Source organism: Cebus imitator, unplaced genomic scaffold, assembly GCF_001604975.1.
Source record: "Cebus imitator isolate Cc_AM_T3 unplaced genomic scaffold, Cebus_imitator-1.0 Scaffold82, whole genome shotgun sequence".
Lineage (NCBI taxonomy): Eukaryota > Metazoa > Chordata > Mammalia > Primates > Cebidae > Cebus > Cebus imitator.
Window position 1 is genome coordinate 5,930,215 of NW_016107397.1, and position 16,870 is coordinate 5,947,084.

The following is a 16,870-nucleotide window of genomic DNA, read 5'->3' on the forward strand; positions in this document are numbered from 1 at the left end:
AAGTTTACCATTATCAGGAGCTCCTCAAATTACTGTCAGGAGCAGTCATGTGGTGGTGTGCAGAGCAATGCACAAAGCAAGCTTCCAGCCCACTGCTAAATACAGAGACCATATGGATGCCTACTGGGACGTACCCATTAGGGACTTCAATTAAAGGGAGACGGCAAGTTTTATCCTGTTTGCTGGAAAGTGATTTCTGTTCAGCCAGGGACCTGGCCTTTCCTATGTCTATTCCTGATCCTTGTTAGACTGGAAAGCGGTCTTGATGTAGACCCTAAGAGAGGGTTCTTGGACCTCACATAAAAAAGAATTTGGGGCGAGTCCATAAAGTGAAAGTAAGCTTTTTAAGAAAACAGAGGAACAAGCTGGGTGCAGTGGTTTATGCCTGTAATCCCAGCACTTTGGGAGGCCAAGGTGGGCACATCACTTGGTCAGGAGTTCGAGACCAGCTTGGCCAACATGGTGAAACCCTGTCTCTACTAGAAATATAAAAATTAGCCAGGGGTGGCAGTGTGCACCTGTAATCCCAGCTACTCGGGAGGCTGAGGCAGGAGAATTGCTTGAACCCAGGAGGTGGAGGTTGCAGTGAGTCGAGATCGCACCACTACACTCGTCAGGGCAACAGAGCAAGACTCCATCTCAAATAATAATAATTATCACCATCATCATAAATAATAGAAAAAAGTAAAGGAATAAAAGAATGACTATGCCAGGCTGGGCACGGTGGCTCATGCCTGTAATCCCAGCACTTTGGGGGGCCGAGGTGAGCAGAGTTAGAGGTCAGGAGTTAGAGGCCAGCCTGGCCATCATGGTGAAACCCCGTCTCTGCTAAAAATAAAAAAAATTAGGCCAGGCACAGTGGCTCATGCCTGTAATCCCAGCACTTTGGGAGACAGATCACCTGAGGTCAAAAGCTCAGGACCAGCCTGGCCAACATAGTGAAACCCCGTCTCCTTTTTCTTTTTTTTAAAAAAATTGTTTTTAAATTTTCTTATTTTGACAGCAAACCAAATACCGTGAAACCCTGTCTCTACTAAAAATATAAAAATTGGTCAGGCATGGTGGCACGCACCTATAGTCCCAGCTACTTGGGAGGCTGAGTCAGGAGAATCGCTTGAACCTGGGAGGCGGAGGTTGCAGGGAACCCAGATTGTGCCACTGCACTCCAGGCTGAGTGACAGAGTGAGAGACTCTGTCTCAAAAAAATAAAAAAGTAAAAATTAGCCAGGCGTGATGGTGGGTTCCTATAATTCTAGCTACTCAGGAGGCGAAGCAGAAGAATCACTTGAACCCAGGAGGCAGTGGGTGCAGTGAGCTGAGATCGCGCCACTGCACTGCATCCGGGTGACAGAGTGAGACTCTGTCTCATAAAATATAACAACAATAATAAATAAAAAATAACAAAAAGTAAAGGAATAAAAGAATGACTACTCCACAGGCAGAGCAGCAGCATGGGCTGCTGGGCTGAGTATACTTATAGTTTACTTCTTGGTTCTGTACTAAACAAGGGGTGGATTTTTCATGAGTTTCCCAGGAAAGTGGAGGGCAATTACCGGAACCAAGGTATCCTCCCCTTTTTAGGCCATATAGGGTAACTTCCTGAGGTTGCCGTGGCATCTATAAACTGTCATAGCACCAGTAAGAGTGTCCTTTAGCATGCTAAGGCATTATAATTAGTGCTTAATGAGCAGTAAGGACAGGCAGAGGTCACGTTCATCACCATCGCGATTTTGGCTGGCTTCTTTACCTACTGCATCATGTTTTTTCAACAGGGGCTTTGTGACCTGTATCTTCTGATAGCAAACCTCCTGACCTGTGACTGAGAATGCCCAGCCTCCTAGGAATGCAGCCCAGCACTTCTCAGCCTCATTTTACCCAGCCCCTGTTCAAGATGGAGTCGCTCTGGTTCAAACGCTTCTGATCCTTGTACTGTAGCACCGACTTGATCAATTTATCCTACCGTGAAAGGAAAATAAATCTCGGGACCCCAAGATCACTAAGCCAATGAGAAAAGTCAAGCTGAGGATTGCATCAGACAAACCTGTCTCCTATCTTATTCTTCAGTAAGATAGCCAGAAAGTTAAAAAGCGCTACATACCTCCCTCACAATTTGTCCACAAGGAAATTCCTTTTGGGTCTCAAGATTTTTGCCCTAAAACAGCTCTGATGAATTTTACCCTGGCAATGTAAATTGACAGCTTATCTTCACAGGTACCAAGCAGGAAGTCATCCCTCTGCTCACTGAAGACAAATGTGTATCTGATTGCTTCCTCTGCTCTACTATTTATACAAAAATGCAGATTCACTGAGCCAGACAGTGACTAAGGCGTAAGTGACTATTCCTCTGCCTCCCCTCACATGTAAATTGTGTATTCAGTGAAAGGCTGATCATAGACTCAAAAAATGCAACCTTCTGGCCGGGCACAGTGGCTCACGCCTATAATCCCAGCACTTTGGGAGGCTGAAGCAGGTGGATCACCTGAGGTCATGGGTTTGAGAGCAGTCTGGGCAACATGGCGAAATCCCGTCTTTACTAAAAAAACAAAAATTAGCCTGGAGTGGTGGCATACACCTGTAGTCCCAGCTACTCAGGAGGCTGAGAAAGGATAATCGCTTGAACCCAGAAGGTGGAGGTTGCAGTAAGCTGAGGTCTCACCACTGCATGGCAGCTTGGATGACAGAGTGAGACTCTCTCAAAAAAAAAAAAAAAAAAAAAAAAGAACTTAGGGTATGGGGACATGGATCCCCAGCCCCTGAATTCAGGAAACTATACTGAACTTTGTCAGCACACATGAAAACTGCAAAGGGCCACAGAAAGCTCCTAATTCAATGTCTCTTTTAATATGGAAACTAAAGCTAAAGAGGTGATAAATGGCTACAGAGTGTCATAGGCAGAACAGAACCCAGGGCTCCCTGCCTCCAGGCTGTTTCTGCAGCAGTCTAGTGACCACTCATCATCCTTCTACTAACAGCACCCTAATCTTCCTCTGATGAAACACCCCCTGTGCCTGGTTGAGCCCTTCAGGTGGGCTTTGCTCACATCTCCAGATGAAGTCCACAAATGTCAATCCCTCAGGGCCAAGCTAAATTCAAGGTTAGACACAGGACTCTGCAGAGCCACCCAGGGTGAACAGGAGGCTTTTCTTCCACTGGAGCTGGCCTATGTGGGGCTCCCCAAGACATGAAGGCCCAGGAAAAGCCTGTCTGCATCCCCAGAAATGAGAGAGAACTGACGGATGTGTGTGTGGGGGGAAGGGTCACTAAGTCCAACCAGGTGACATTGCTTTAGCCTCAGTGCCAGGCTAATTGGCCTTTCATCAGAAGCCCTTTTCTTTTTGAGAAGGAGTTTTACTCTTGTTGCCCAGGCTAGAGTGCAGGGTTCAAGCGATTCTCCTACCTCAGCCTCCCAAGTAGCTGGGATTACAGGTACATGCACCAAGCCCGGCTAATTTTGTATTTTTACTAGAGATGGGGTTTCACCATCTTGGCCAGACTGGTCTCCAACTCCTGACCTCAAGTGATCCGCCCACCTTGGCCTCCCAAAGTGCTGGGATTACAAGTGTGAACCACCGCACCTGGCCCAGACAGCTTTCTTTTTTCTCCTTTCTCTATCCTAACCTTGCCAGTTTTCTCCCAGGTGGGATACAGTGGTTTCAAATCGCAGCTCCATGGCTTACAACATGAGTGGTTCCACCTCTGAGCCTGTGTCCTCATCTGTAAAATGGGAATGACACTGCCAGCTCTTTGGGTTGCTGGGAGGATGAAATGAGAAGGCCCAACTAAAGCACTTACATCAGTGCCCAGCACACAGCAGGCACACACATATTATTATTAATATATTAGGCCAGCTTGCACTAGGTGTTGTCACTGGCAATAGAGTTTGAGCAATCCAGGGCCTGTTATTGACACCACAGCATGCTATAGTCACAAAATCACATGTGCTTCCAGGAATCGTCCCAAAAGAGTAAAGCTTTAAGTGTAGTTCTGGGGGTTCAGTCAGGATGGTGGGAGAGACTGTACAATTATAATAGTCACAAACCTTCTTGGAAGGCCGGAAGGTTTTTGCAAAAGCCTTGGGAAGAAGGTTATGGATAAAGGCAGCCTAATCCCCTTTCCTTGTGCAAATAACATAGAGTAGGCCAGGTGCGGTGGTTCATTCCTGTAAACCCTCCACTTTGGGAGGCTGTGAGGGGCAGATCGCAAGGTCAGGAGATCGAGACCATCCTGGCTAACACAGTGACACTCCGTCTTTACTAAAAATACAAAAAATTAGCCAGGGGTGATGATGGGTGCCTATAGTTCCAGTTACTTGGGAGGCTGAGGCAGGAGAATCGCTTGAAACCAGGAGGCAGAGGTTGCAGTAAGCTGAGATCGCGCCACTGCACTCCAGCCGGGGCAACAAGAGACTCCATCTCAAAAATAAAATAAAATAAAATAATAAGATAGATACAAAGGAATGTAAACGAGTTTATCTAAGTTGTTTACTCATGTGGTCCTAAAACTAACCTTTAATCATTCGCGGGACGGATGGCTCTCTGTAGGGCGGGCAACCAGGTTTGTTACCAACAAATGATGATTGCTTTAGGTCTCAAACCTGGCCACGTTATTCGCAGGTGTGTTGACTCAGAGCCTCTGTTACTAAATCTATACTGAATAAATGCCTGGAGTGCCAGCTGGTCAGGGTCGGCGCCTGCTAACTCTCCCTGCAGTATCTGTGGCCATGGACCCCTAGCCTGCTCTTTCACTGTATTCCAAGTTTGAGTGCATTTGTTCATCCGTCGCTGGCTCAGGGTCCGCAGGCCGGACCCCGACATGTAGTGTGTGCTCAACGACTACGTCTCAATTCGATGGAGACCGGGAAGACACCCGTTCCCTGCGTCCTCTCCACGCCACACACCGGGCGCCCACACGCAGCTCCTCAGGTCGCCGCAGCGCCGCATACCCAGGTACCCTCCCGGCCACCCCTTCTCCTCGCCTGCGGGCCGTGTCCATGCCCCCTTCTCCACTCCTGCAGGCCGTATCCGGGAGCGCGGCCGAGCGGTCCGCGGGCTAGCGCCGCCAGCGAAAACGCCGGAACTCGCTTCAGCCGACTCGGGCCTCTTGACCCGGCGCGACCCCGGAAGTGGGCGGGCGCGCGACCTCGAAGCCTCTGACGCGGCGTGCCGCAGCCAGTCGCACGCCCAGGCCGCAGCGCCCCGGCGAGGCTGGCCAATGGGCGCGGGGCCTGATGCCGCTTCCGGCCCGCCCTCTTGCCCGGGCCCCCGGAGGGGAGGCCCGGTTATCTAGGCAGCCGAGGAGTCAACGATCGCGACTCCGCCTCGCCCGGCGCCGGCCCAGGTGAGTGCAGCGCGGCGCCCCGGCTGCAGCGGCGGCCAGGGCCGTGGGATAGGTTGGGGCGAGGAAGGGCTGGGCTCGCCGCCTCCCCCACCACCCCCAGGCTGTGTTTGCCTGAACACTCACGGGGAGAGAGGAAGGAGGGACAACACTTGTCCTTTCACCTGCACACCTGGAGAGTGCCGCCCCCGTCCTGTGCCCTGGAACGCCCATAGGCTAGCGCAGTGGCCAAGCAGGCGACGCTCCCACTCCAGCCTTGGGACTGGAGCCGTAGGAGAAGCGGATCGCTGGATCCTGGTTGTTTTCGAGAATCACGCAGCAAGGGGCCTGCCTAGCCCTCTCCCTGGGCATTGATAGGAGCAAATCTGCTTGTCATGAGATTAGCTTCGGCAGATGGTCAGGGCCCAGAGCTTCAACATATGCTATTGGTGGCCCCACCTGTCACCCAAGTGTACAGAACTGGCTGAGGGCCAGGCAGACTCAGGACACCTCCTGCCCAGCTGGGCTGGGCGGACCCTATTCTTCAGGAAAGAATCACCTACCATGCAAAGTCTGCTGCTGCTTCCCACCTTTAGGACCGCGATGTCGCTTTTGAGCAGCCCCTGCACCTTGCAGCCAGCGAGCTACGGTAGTAGGCATTGCCGACTCTGTTTGCACACCGGCTGGGAGTGACAGTGTAATAGAAAAACAAGCAAGAAACCTTTTAGGAAGGACTTCTAAGGCTCAGAGGAAGTAAGTGCTTGGGGAGTGTTCTTGGGACCTCGCCTTTTCCTTCACCACATTTCTGTCCCCGCTTATCTTGGGTGCTTTTTTTGGTCTCTGAAAGGATCTCTGAATAAATCGATACAGAAAGGCAGATGGCTTTGGGGGAATGAGCAGACCTTCTTCATGGAACAACTGAAGGTTAACTCACATTCATTCTGTAGAAATTCTTGGTGAATTAGAGCCTGCTGATTTGGAAGATTTTCCTCCGTCCCTCTAACCCTGCAAAACAAAGAAGTCCCAGGATCCCTGAATCATGGGACTTCATGCTCCAACCCCCCTTTCAAGAGTCCTCTGACCCAGTGACACTGCACAAGTTGCCTGATCAGCTCAGAGGCAGAAAGTGGCCCATGAGGAGCTACGGGGAGCCTCCTGGCAGAGACAGAAAGAAAGTGTGGCTGACCAAGCATGTTTACCAGATGTCAACTCTAGCTGGGAAGTGATGGGTCACTGGGTCTCCACTCTAAAGGGAGTTTGTAAATACAACAACCCCCACCCCTTCCTTTCACTGTAGCAGAGTCTCCTTCCATTAACTGACCCGAAGGTTCAATTGTGTCTATGAGGAAATGAATGCTTAGTCATTTCTCTGAAGGAAATTCAGTCTCCTTTCATTGAGCTCAACCTGCAGGCTGAGTCTAACTAAACTGCTTGCTTATCCAGTGAATTCTGAGCTATCTTTGTTTTTTTGTTGTTGTTGTCATTTGTTTTCCTCTTTGAGACAGGGTCTCCCTCTGCTGCCCAGGCTGGAGTGCAATGGCACAATCATAGCTCATTGTATCCTCAAACTCCTGGGCTCAAGTGATCCTCCTGCCTCAGCCTCCCAAGTAGCTAGATCACAGGCACAAGACACCATACACAGCTAATTTTTCTTTCTTTTAACTTTTTATTTTTGCAGAGACGGGGTCTCCCTGTGTTGCTTAGGTTGGTCTTGAATTCTTGGGCTCAAGCGATCCTCCCACCTCAGCCTAGAATCTCAGCTGGGATTCTAGGCATGAGCCACCGCTCCTGGCCTCTGAGCTGCCTTTGAAGACTAACACATTTAACACTGTAGAAAGTGACAATTTAAAAAAAAAAAAAAAACCCTCATCTTCCCCCAGCATTTTATTGAAGATTTTCACACATACAGCCAAGTTGAAAGAATTATACAGTCAGCATCCTCATCCCACCAGCTAGATTCTACTATTGACGCTTTACTTGCCTTATCACGTATCTGTCCACCAATCATGACCTTACTTTTTAAGTTATTTATTTATAGTATTTGTTTTCCCCTGGAGAAGTATTTCTGTCTCAGATCAGGGGGTTGGCAGTGTGTTGCAAGTCAGTGGTGATTATCCTTAAATGTTGTTTCAACACCCACTGTGTACAGAGATTTTTATGGAAATGAAGAGGCCTAAGATAGACCAGATAGGGACTTGGTTTTGTTTTTCTGGTTTTTTTTGTTTTTGTTTTTATTTTTATTTTTTGAGACAGGGTTTTGCTCCCTAGGCTGGAGTACCGTCTCTCGATCTCAGCTCTCTGTAGCCTCGACCTCCCAGGCTCAAGTGATCCTCCCATCTCAGCCTCCCAAGTAGCTGGGACTACAGGAGCACACTATCATACCCAGCTAATTTTTGCATTTTTTGTAGAGACAGGGTTTCGCCATGTTGCCCAGGCTGATCTCGAACCCCTAGGCTAAAGGGATCCAGCCACCTCAGCCTCCCAGAGTGCTGGGTTTACAGACATGAGCCACTGCACCCAGCTGATTTTTTATTTTTTAAGAGTTGGAAAATAAACTGCAGTCTGTGACAAGAAGTGGCAACTAACAATGCCAAATAGAAAGTAAGTAAATAATACCAAGTAAAAATGCCAAGCGACATCAATAGTAGTCATTGAATTCTTGCTGGGTACTGAACACTTTATTAAAAGCTCTGTGGCCATATTATCTCATTTAATTCTCATAACAAATAGGTATGTATGTTACTATCCCATTCTGCCTTTTTTATTTTTTTTAGATGGAATTTCACTCTTGTCACCCAGGCTAGAGGGCAGTGGCACAATCTTGGCTCACTGCACCCTATGGCTCCTGAGTTCAAGCAATTCTCCTGTCTCAGCCTTCTGAGTAGCTGGGACTACGGGCCCATGCCACCACGCCTAGGTAATTTTTATATTTTTAGTAGAGACGGGGTTTCACCATGTTGCCCAGGCTGATCTCAAACTCCTGACCTCAAGCGATCCACCCGCCTAGGCCTCCCAAGATGCTGGGATTACAGGCATGAGCCACCATGCACAGCCCCATTCTGCCTTGTATAGGTTAGGAAATTAAGGCACAGAGCCGTTAGTTAGCTTCTGGTGGTATGCGAAAGTGAGGATACCAGAATGCAGCATTCTGAGATCCAGGCAGCTCTGAACTCTCTTTGTCACTGTGAAGATGCCAGAGGGACCCTCAGGCCTGATTAGTGAGGCACGAAGGGGTAACTGGAGGTCACCAGGGGTCCCAACTCAGGCCCCTGGACACAGATGCCAGTTTCAAATGGTGCCAGAAGGCTGGTGTTCCGATATTCATATGTTTGACGGGCCTTGGTGCCCTGGGGTGGCCACTCTATGAGGGGTTGTTACTGCTTGTGCTCACTCCATTCTGCTGGGCGTCTCCCTCCTGTTTTTCTCCTCCCCTTCCTGTTACGGGAATTTCCCAGAGCTGAGCTTTTGTTCTGCTTCCTATCTTCCCGTTTCTCATCCTCTCTCTCACGTCCTTCTCAGCCTGCATTCTGTCTGCTTGGTGTTTGTAAGATATGTCTTGTCCTGGCCAGAGGTGGGGCCTCACACCTGTAATCCCAGCACTTTGGGAGGCTGAGGTGAATGGATCACTGGAGGTCAGGAGTTCGAGACCAGCCTGGCCAACATGGCGAAACCCTGTCTCTAAAAATACAAAAATGGGCCAGATGTGGTGCTGCAAAGGTCTGTCAGCTACTTGGGAGGCTGAGGTAGGAGAATCACTTGAACCCAGAAGGCGGAAGTTGCAGTGAGCCGAGGTGGCACCATCACGCCAGCCTAGGAAACAGAGGAAGACTCTGTCTCAAAAAAAAAAAAAAAAAAAAAAAAAAGATATACCTTGTACCCAAAGAGTCAATTTTCTTTTTTTTGAGACAGAGTCTCACTTTGTCGCCCAGACTGTAGTGCAGTGGCTTGGCTAGAATTACAGGTATGTGCCACTGCACTCGGCTAATTTTTGCATTTTTTTAGTAGAGACAGGGTCTCACCATGTGGGCCACACTGGTCTGGAACTTGGCTTCAGGTGATCCATCCACCTCAACCTCCCAGTGCTGGGATCACAGGTGTGAGCCACTGTGCCTAGCCTTTTTCTTTTTTTTTTTTTTGGTGGGTGGCAGCTGCTCTATTTTCAGATGTACTTCTGTCTCATGCCATCGTCACAGTCACCCAGCCATCTGGAGCACCCGCATGGCTCTGGCATGCTGCAGGAATGCAGGCCCAGCCTCCAGGCACCTAAATAAACCCTGCCTGTCTCCTATTGCTCTGGTTTTTAAGTCAGACTGGTTGTGTCTTCATCTGTAGGTACTTTCCTCTCTTCAGGCCCCGGGGCAGTGTCCTGGGTTGGATCTGGGAGCCGTCCTGTTGGGCAGAGCTTCTCCTGCGACGGCCCCTGTGGCTTCATCCTGTAGCTCTGTGTTTGGCTACGTTGCATCTAGCCATGTGGCCCTGCCACAGTGTAAAGACTGTTCCTACCAGGAGTCAGGGCTCCAGGAAGGGCACCCATGAGAGCAACAGCACTATTGGCCTTGGAGGTGGGGCCAGGCATGGCCAGTGGCAGAGCTTAGAATAGCCTTGGCTATGCCTGCAAAGCACAGAGAAGGAGGAAAGAAAAAGCTGGGTGCATTGGCTCACACCTGTAATCCCAGCGGATCAGGAGGCCAAGGTGGGAGGATTACTTGAGGCCAGGAGTTCAAGACCAGCCTGGGCAACCTAGCGAGAGCCCATCTCTACAAAAAAATTTAAAAATTAGCCAGGTATAGTGGCACATGCCTGTAGTCCCATCCACACAGGAGGCTGAGGCAGGAGGATGGCTTGAGCTCAGGAGTTCAAGGCTATAGTGAGCTATGACTGCACCACTGCACTCTAGCATGAGCAACAGAGCAAGACCCTCTCTCTAAAAAATAAAAGTAAAAGAGAAGAAAAGAAGAAAGAAAGGAGTAGAGAATGGCAGAAGAAGAGAGCCTGGGGAAGAGGAGGGAGTCACTGAGGGGGCATAAAGAGAATACCTCTATGTCCTTAAATTCACATGGTCACATTGGCTGTGGCTAGAATGCCAGGCCTGTGTAAATGCCCTCAGCATGCCCAGATAGAGGTCAACATAGGGGAAGGAGACCTGCCCACTGGGGAAAGGGCGCCTGGGGAGGCAGTGGGGTAGTTAAATCTTTTGAGATTCGACTAAATCTGTAAGCTTTCATTGATTCTTTTGAAAACAAAGATCTGGCCAGGTGTGGTGACTCAAGTCTGGGAGGTGACTCAAGATCTGGCCAGCCGTTTGGGAGGCCAAGATGGAAGGATTGCTTGAGGTTAGGAGTTTGAGACCAGCTTGGGCAACATAGTGAGAGTCTGTCTCTACAAAAGATTTTTTAGAATTAGCTGGGTATGGTGGCGCATGCCTATTGTCCCAGCTACTCGGAAGGCTGAAGCAGAAGGATCACTAGAGCCCAGGAGTTCAAGGCCACAACGAGCTGTGATCAAACCACTGCACTCCAGCCTGGGCATCCAAGTGAGACCCTCTCTCTACTTTTTAAATTCTTTTTTCTCAGAGAGAGTCTTACTCTGTTGCCCAGGCTGCAGTGGAGTGGCACTGCAACTCGGCTCACTGCAACCTCCATCTCCCGGGTTCAAGCCATTCTCCTGCCTCAGCCTCCTGAGTAGCTGAGACTACAGGCATGCACCACCATGCCTAGCTAATTTTTGTATTTTTAGTAGTAGAGATGAGGTTTGACCATGTTGGCCAGGCTGGTCTTGAACTCCTGACCTCAAGTGATATATTTTTAAAAATTCTTTCAAAAACAAAGAAGAGGCCGGGTACGGTGGTTCACACCTGTAATCCCAGCACTTTGGGTGGCCAAGGCAGGAGGATCACCTGAGATCGGGAGTTTGAGACCAGCCTGGCCAAATGGTGAAATCACATCTCTACTAAAAATACAAAAATTAGCCAGGCATGGTAGTGCGCACCTGTAGTCCCAGCTACTGGGGGAGCTGAGGCAGGAGAATCATTTGAGGTTACAGTGGACGTTACAGTGAGCAGAGATTGCACCGTTGCACTCCACCCTGGATGATAGAGCAAGACTCTGTCTCCTAAAAAAATTTAAAAATTAAAATAAATTAACAAAAGCACAAGTAATAGTCACATTAGAAGTCTCCATGGTTAGGCCGGGCACAGTGACTCACACCAGTAATCCCAGCACTTTGGGAGTCCGAGGTGGGAGGATCACCTGAGGTCGGGAGTTTGAGACCAACCTGACCAACATGGAGAAACCCTATCTCTAAAAAATAATAATAATAATAATGTTTCTAAAAATCATAGTAATAAAAAGAAGACTTGAACGCCTAACCTCAAATGATCTATTTTTTAAAATTCTTTCAAAAACAAAGAAGAGGCCGGGTACGGTGGTTCACGCCTGTAATCCCAGCACTTTGGGAGGCCAAGGCAGGAGAATCACTTGACTCTGATGTCCCTGGGCTGGGATCTGTGGTTTCACTTGACTCTGATTTCCCCTGGGCTGGGATCCTGGATACTGACCCTCATCCTCCTGCCACAGGTTACCTCTAGCTGCCACCATGCCCAACTCAGTACTGTGGGCAGTGGACCTCTTCGGGAGAGTGTACACGCTGTCCACAGCTGGCCAGTACTGGGAGCTGTGCAAGGACGCCCAGCTGGAGTTCAAGCGTGTTAGCGCCACCACGCAGTGCTGCTGGGGCATTGCCTGTGACAACCAGGTCTACGTGTACGTGTGTGCCAGCGATGTCCCCATCCGCCGCCGTGAGGAGGCCTATGAGAATCAGGTAGCGTCCCTCATGGTTAGAGTTGCTGAGTGGGTCATTTTGCTGGGTTATTGGTTAAAATGACGAACCACAGGCCGGGCATGGTGGCTCACACCTGTAATTCCAGCACTTTGGGAGGCCAAGGCAGGCGGATCATGAGGTCAGGAGTTCGAGACCAGCCTGGCCAATACGGTGAAACCTCGTCTCCACTAAAAATACAAAAATTAGCTGGGCGTGGTAACATGCACCTGTAGTCCCAACTACTCAGGAGGCTGAGGTGGGAGGATCGCTTGAGCCTGGGAGATCAAGGCTGCAGTAAGCAATAATCCTGCCCAGCACTCCAGCCTGGGCAACAGAGCAAGACCCTGTCCTCCTGTGTCCCCTGAAAAAATCCAAGTTGCAGAGCATCCAGGGTCTTTGAGGCTGAAGCCACCATTGTGTCCTTACCAAAGCAGGCTGGCCAGGTCCTCACCAGGACAGGCTCCAGTGGTTTCCGGGAGCCCAGGACAAGGTGTGCCCTCCAATGTCTGGCAGGGGGTTTCTTTGCCCTTTGGGGCCGTGCTGATGTATTTGCTGGCTCGTGATGAAGAGGCGTGGGGGTCCCCAGTCACTGGATCCCCTGTAGGCTCTCTGCTCACTTCCTATTCTGGAGATCAATGAGGGGGCCTGGTCAGGGTCAGCTGGCCCTGGAGATGCCCGGCCTGCCTGGGTTCCCAGCCAGCAGGCTTGGGTCGAAGGCCACCCCTATGTCCCTGGCCTTCAGCGCTGGAATCCCGTGGGCGGCTTCTGTGAGAAGCTCCTGCTGAGTGACCGCTGGCTGTGGAGTGACGTGAGTGGGCTCCAGCACCGGCCGCTGGATGGGGTGGCTCTGCCCTCGCCGCACTGGGAGTGGGAGTCCGACTGGTACGTGGATGAGAACTTTGGAGGGGAACCCACCGAGAAAGGGGTAGGTGAACTTGGTACCCCCCGTGACTGCCCTGTGGGGAGGGGGCTCCTGGGACCCCACCTGTCCCCACCATGTTTCTGTCCCTGCACCCTGTGGTGCCTGAGCTCTGCTTGCTGTGGCGGGATGGGAGCTTGGGTGCTTCAGGCCACACCCTCCCTCCCCACCTACCCCAGCTCTTCAAATGCCTTCCCCGCAGAGCCTGAGAGCCCCTGCCTTGGTGTTTCAGGGGTGGACGTACGCCATCGACTTTCCCGCCACCTACACGAGGGACAAGAAGTGGAATTCTTGTGTGCGGCGCCGGAAGTGGATCCGGTACAGGAGATACAAGTCCCGGGACATCTGGGCCAAGGTCTTTGTGCCTGAATGTGGTTTGGGGGCAGGACAAGGCCAGGACAGACTGTCACATACAGCCTCCTCTCCACCGTTCCCACCTGCGCACCAGGGGACACCACACCCATCCCAGAACCTGGCCTGTGAGCTGTTTCCTGTCCCAGGAACACCACAGCACTGCGTGTCCCTTTACTTGGGAGATGGTCATCCAGAGAGCCAGGCCAGGCCCAGGACAGCACATAACCTGCCCTGACCCTGGTGTTCAAGCTGCTCTGTCCCCAGCCAAGCCTCTGTCTGGCACTTTGTCCTCCCCCTCAGCCAAGGGAGGCACCTCTGGCTCTAGTGTTGCACTACAAACCAAAGAATCTCCCAGCTTAGGGAAGACAGGCCCAGACTTGGGTCTTGCCATGGCCTCCAATGAGCGGAGGCCTCCCTGGGGAGTCCAGGGCTGAGAGGTGGGACTGCCCATGGAACTGGAAGCAGCCTGGAGACCAGGGAGCTGGCCCTATTTTTTTTTTTTTTTGAGACAGAGTCTCACTCTCACCCAGGCTGCAGTGCAGTGGTGCAATCTTGGCTAACTGCAAACTCCGCCTCCTGGCTTCAAGTGATTCTCTGCCTCAGCCTCCTGAGTAGCTGAGATTACAGACACATGCCACCACGCCTGGCTAATTTTTTTGTACCTTTTTTTTTTTAGTAGTGACGGGGTTTTACCATCTTGGCCAGGCTGGTCTTGAACGCGTAACCTCGTGATTCACCCGCCTCACCGTCCTAAAGTGCTGGGATTATGAGCATGAGCCACCATGCCTGGCCCCTGTTTTTTTTTTATTTTAAGAGATGGGGTCTTGCTCTGTTGCCCAGACTGGAGTACAGTGGTGCACTCATAGCTCACTGCAGCCTTGAACTCCTGAGCTCAAGCAGTCCTCCCACCTCAGTCTCCCAAGTAGCTGGGACTACGGCCATGCACCACCATACCCGGTTAATTTTTTTTTTTTTTTTTAAGACAGAGTCTCGCTTTTGTTGCCCAGGCTGGAGTGCAATGGTGAGATCTCGGCTCACCACAAACTCCACATCCCGGGTTCAAGTGATTCTCCTGCCTCAGCCTCCCAAGGAGCTGGGATTATAGGTGCCCTTCACCACGCCCAGCTAATTTTTTGTATTTTTAGTAGACCCGGGGTTTCACTATGTTGGTCAGGCTAGTCTCAAACTCCTGACCTCAGGCGAACCACCCGCCTCAGCCTCCCAAAGCGCTGGGATTACAGGCATGAGCCGCCACGCCCAGCCTTACCTGGTTAATTTTTAAATTTTTAATTTTTAAATTTTTTGTAGAGGCTGGGTACTGTGGCTCATGCCTCTAATCCTAGCACTTGGGAGGCCAAGATAGGTAGATCACTTGAGCCCAGGAGTTTGAGAGCAGCCTGGCCAACATGGTGAAACCCCGTCTCTACTCAAAATACAAAACTTAGCCAGATGTGGTGGCACGAACCTGTAATCCCAGCTACTTGGGAGGCTGAGGCAGGAGAATTGCTTGAACCCAGAAGGCAGAGGTTGCAGTGAGCCAAGATTGCACCACTGCACTCCAGCCTGGGCAACAGAGCAAGACCCAGTCTCAAAAAGAAAATAGTAATAATTAATAAAGTAAGTTTTTTGTAGAGATGAGGTCTTGCTATGTTGCCCAGGCTGGTCTTGAACTCCTGGCCTCAAGCAATCTTCTTGCCATGGCCTCTCAAAGCACTGGGAAGGCCAATGACTTTTAAAGACTTATACTGGCAGGGCCGTGTTTTGTCATCAGCCCCATTCTTAAGGCTGGGGGAACAGAGTCACGAAGGTCTGGTCACTGGGAAGTCCAGAGCATCTGGACAACCCTGTGTGCATCTGCCTTCCACACGGGGGCAGCAGTGACCACTTAGGGACGACTGTCTAGGCCTTGGCCAACAGGGAGGACGGGACAGGGGCACCTACAGTCCTGATGCTGCCTTCCCTGTGAATGCAGGCAGCTGTGGGCCGAGCTGGAGAACGGAGGTCTGGATAGCAGGTGGGCAGGAGGTGGGTGCATGCCCAGGTGGCCACCAGGCACTGACTGCTGCCATTTCTCACATCCTTGCTTCAGATCCCCTCGAAGGACGACCCCAAGGAGCTGCCCGACCCCTTCAATGACCTCTCTGTTGGGGGCTGGGAGATCATGGAGGAACCTGTGGGCCGCCTGTCAGTGTGGGCTGTGTCTCTGCAGGGCAGGGTAAGGCCAACCCCTGTCCCTGCCCCAGCTACTCACCATCCCATCTCCTGTGGGGTCCTGTCCTGTTTACCCCGTGGGTCTCACTTGTCCCAGGAGCCCCAGCTTCCCCACCCCAGGTCTGCTCCTGGCCTTTCTCTTCTCTGAGCCCCCAGTGTGCTCATCAGTGCCCAGCCTCAGCTCAAGTACCTTCAGTGTGGCCTCAAGACAGATTCTGAGCTCCTGCTAGAGCCCTGCTTGTGCCTCCCACACAGTCTTCAGGAATAATGTGGTGGTGGGTGTGTGGGTGATGGAAGGTGTGCCAGTGGACGGATGGGTGGAAGGTGTGCAGATGGATGTGTGTGTGGATGGAAGGGTAGATGGGTGGATGGATGGGTGTGTGAATGGAATGGGTGGGTAGGTGGGTGTATGGATGGATGGATAGGGGTTTGTGTGTGTGTGTGTTGATGTAAGGAAGGTGTGCAGATGGATAGATGGATGGGTGGGTCTATGGATGGATAGATGAATGTGTGAATAGATGGGTGGATGAGTGTGTGGATGGATGGTTGGGTGGGTGTATGGATGGGTGGGTGTGTGGATGGATGGGTGTGTGGATGGATGGGTGTGTGGATGGAATGGGTGGGTAGATGGGTGTATGGCTGGATGGATAGGTGCGTGTGTGTGTGTGTGTGTGTGTGTGTTGATGTCAGGAAGGTGTGCAGATGGATGGATGGATGGGTGGGTGGGTGTATGGATGAATGGATGGATGGATGTGTGAATAGATGGGTGGATGAGTGTGTGGATGGATGGTTGGGTGGGTGTATGGATGGATGGGTGTGTGGATGGATGGGTGGATGGATGGGTGTGTGGATGGAATGGGTGGGTGGTGTGTGTGTGTGTGTGCATGTGTGTTGATGTCAGAAAGGTGTGCAGATGGATGGATGAATGGATGGATGGATGGGGGGTATGTGTGAATGGATGGATGGATGGATGGATGGATGGATGGATGGATGGATGTGTGGATAGATGGGTGGGTGAGTGTGTGGACGGATAGGTGGGTGGGCATGTGGATGGATGGGTGGGTGGGCATGTGGATAGATGGGTGTGTGGATGGATGGGCAGTGGGTGGGTGTGTGGATGGATGGGCGGTGGGTGTGTGGATGGATGGGTGGGTGAGTGTGTGGATGGATGGGTGGGTGGGTGTGTGGATGGATAGGTGGGTGGGTGTATGGATAGATGGGTGTGTGGATGGATAGGTGGGTGGGTATATGGAT

At 51.1% G+C, this 16,870-nt stretch overlaps 1 protein-coding gene across 3 annotated transcripts in view; it reads left to right on the forward strand.

The window, feature by feature from the left end:
• The first annotated feature begins 5,210 nt into the window (after window positions 1–5,210).
• TECPR1 (tectonin beta-propeller repeat containing 1) overlaps window positions 5,211–16,870 on the forward strand; it is a 37,719-nt gene continuing 26,059 nt past the window's right edge. For 2 of the 3 annotated variants that reach the window (XM_017533713.2, XM_017533714.2), the window contains exons 1-5: window positions 5,214–5,337; window positions 11,889–12,132; window positions 12,875–13,057; window positions 13,284–13,406; window positions 15,495–15,620. In XM_017533713.2, the coding sequence (XP_017389202.1) occupies window positions 5,228–5,337; window positions 11,889–12,132; window positions 12,875–13,057; window positions 13,284–13,406; window positions 15,495–15,620 (786 nt within the window). In that variant the 5' untranslated portion in view covers window positions 5,214–5,227. Of the gene's footprint in view, window positions 5,338–5,909; window positions 6,067–11,888; window positions 12,133–12,874; window positions 13,058–13,283; window positions 13,407–15,494; window positions 15,621–16,870 lie in introns of all 3 variants that reach the window. The other variant, XM_017533716.1, reaches the window with a different exon arrangement.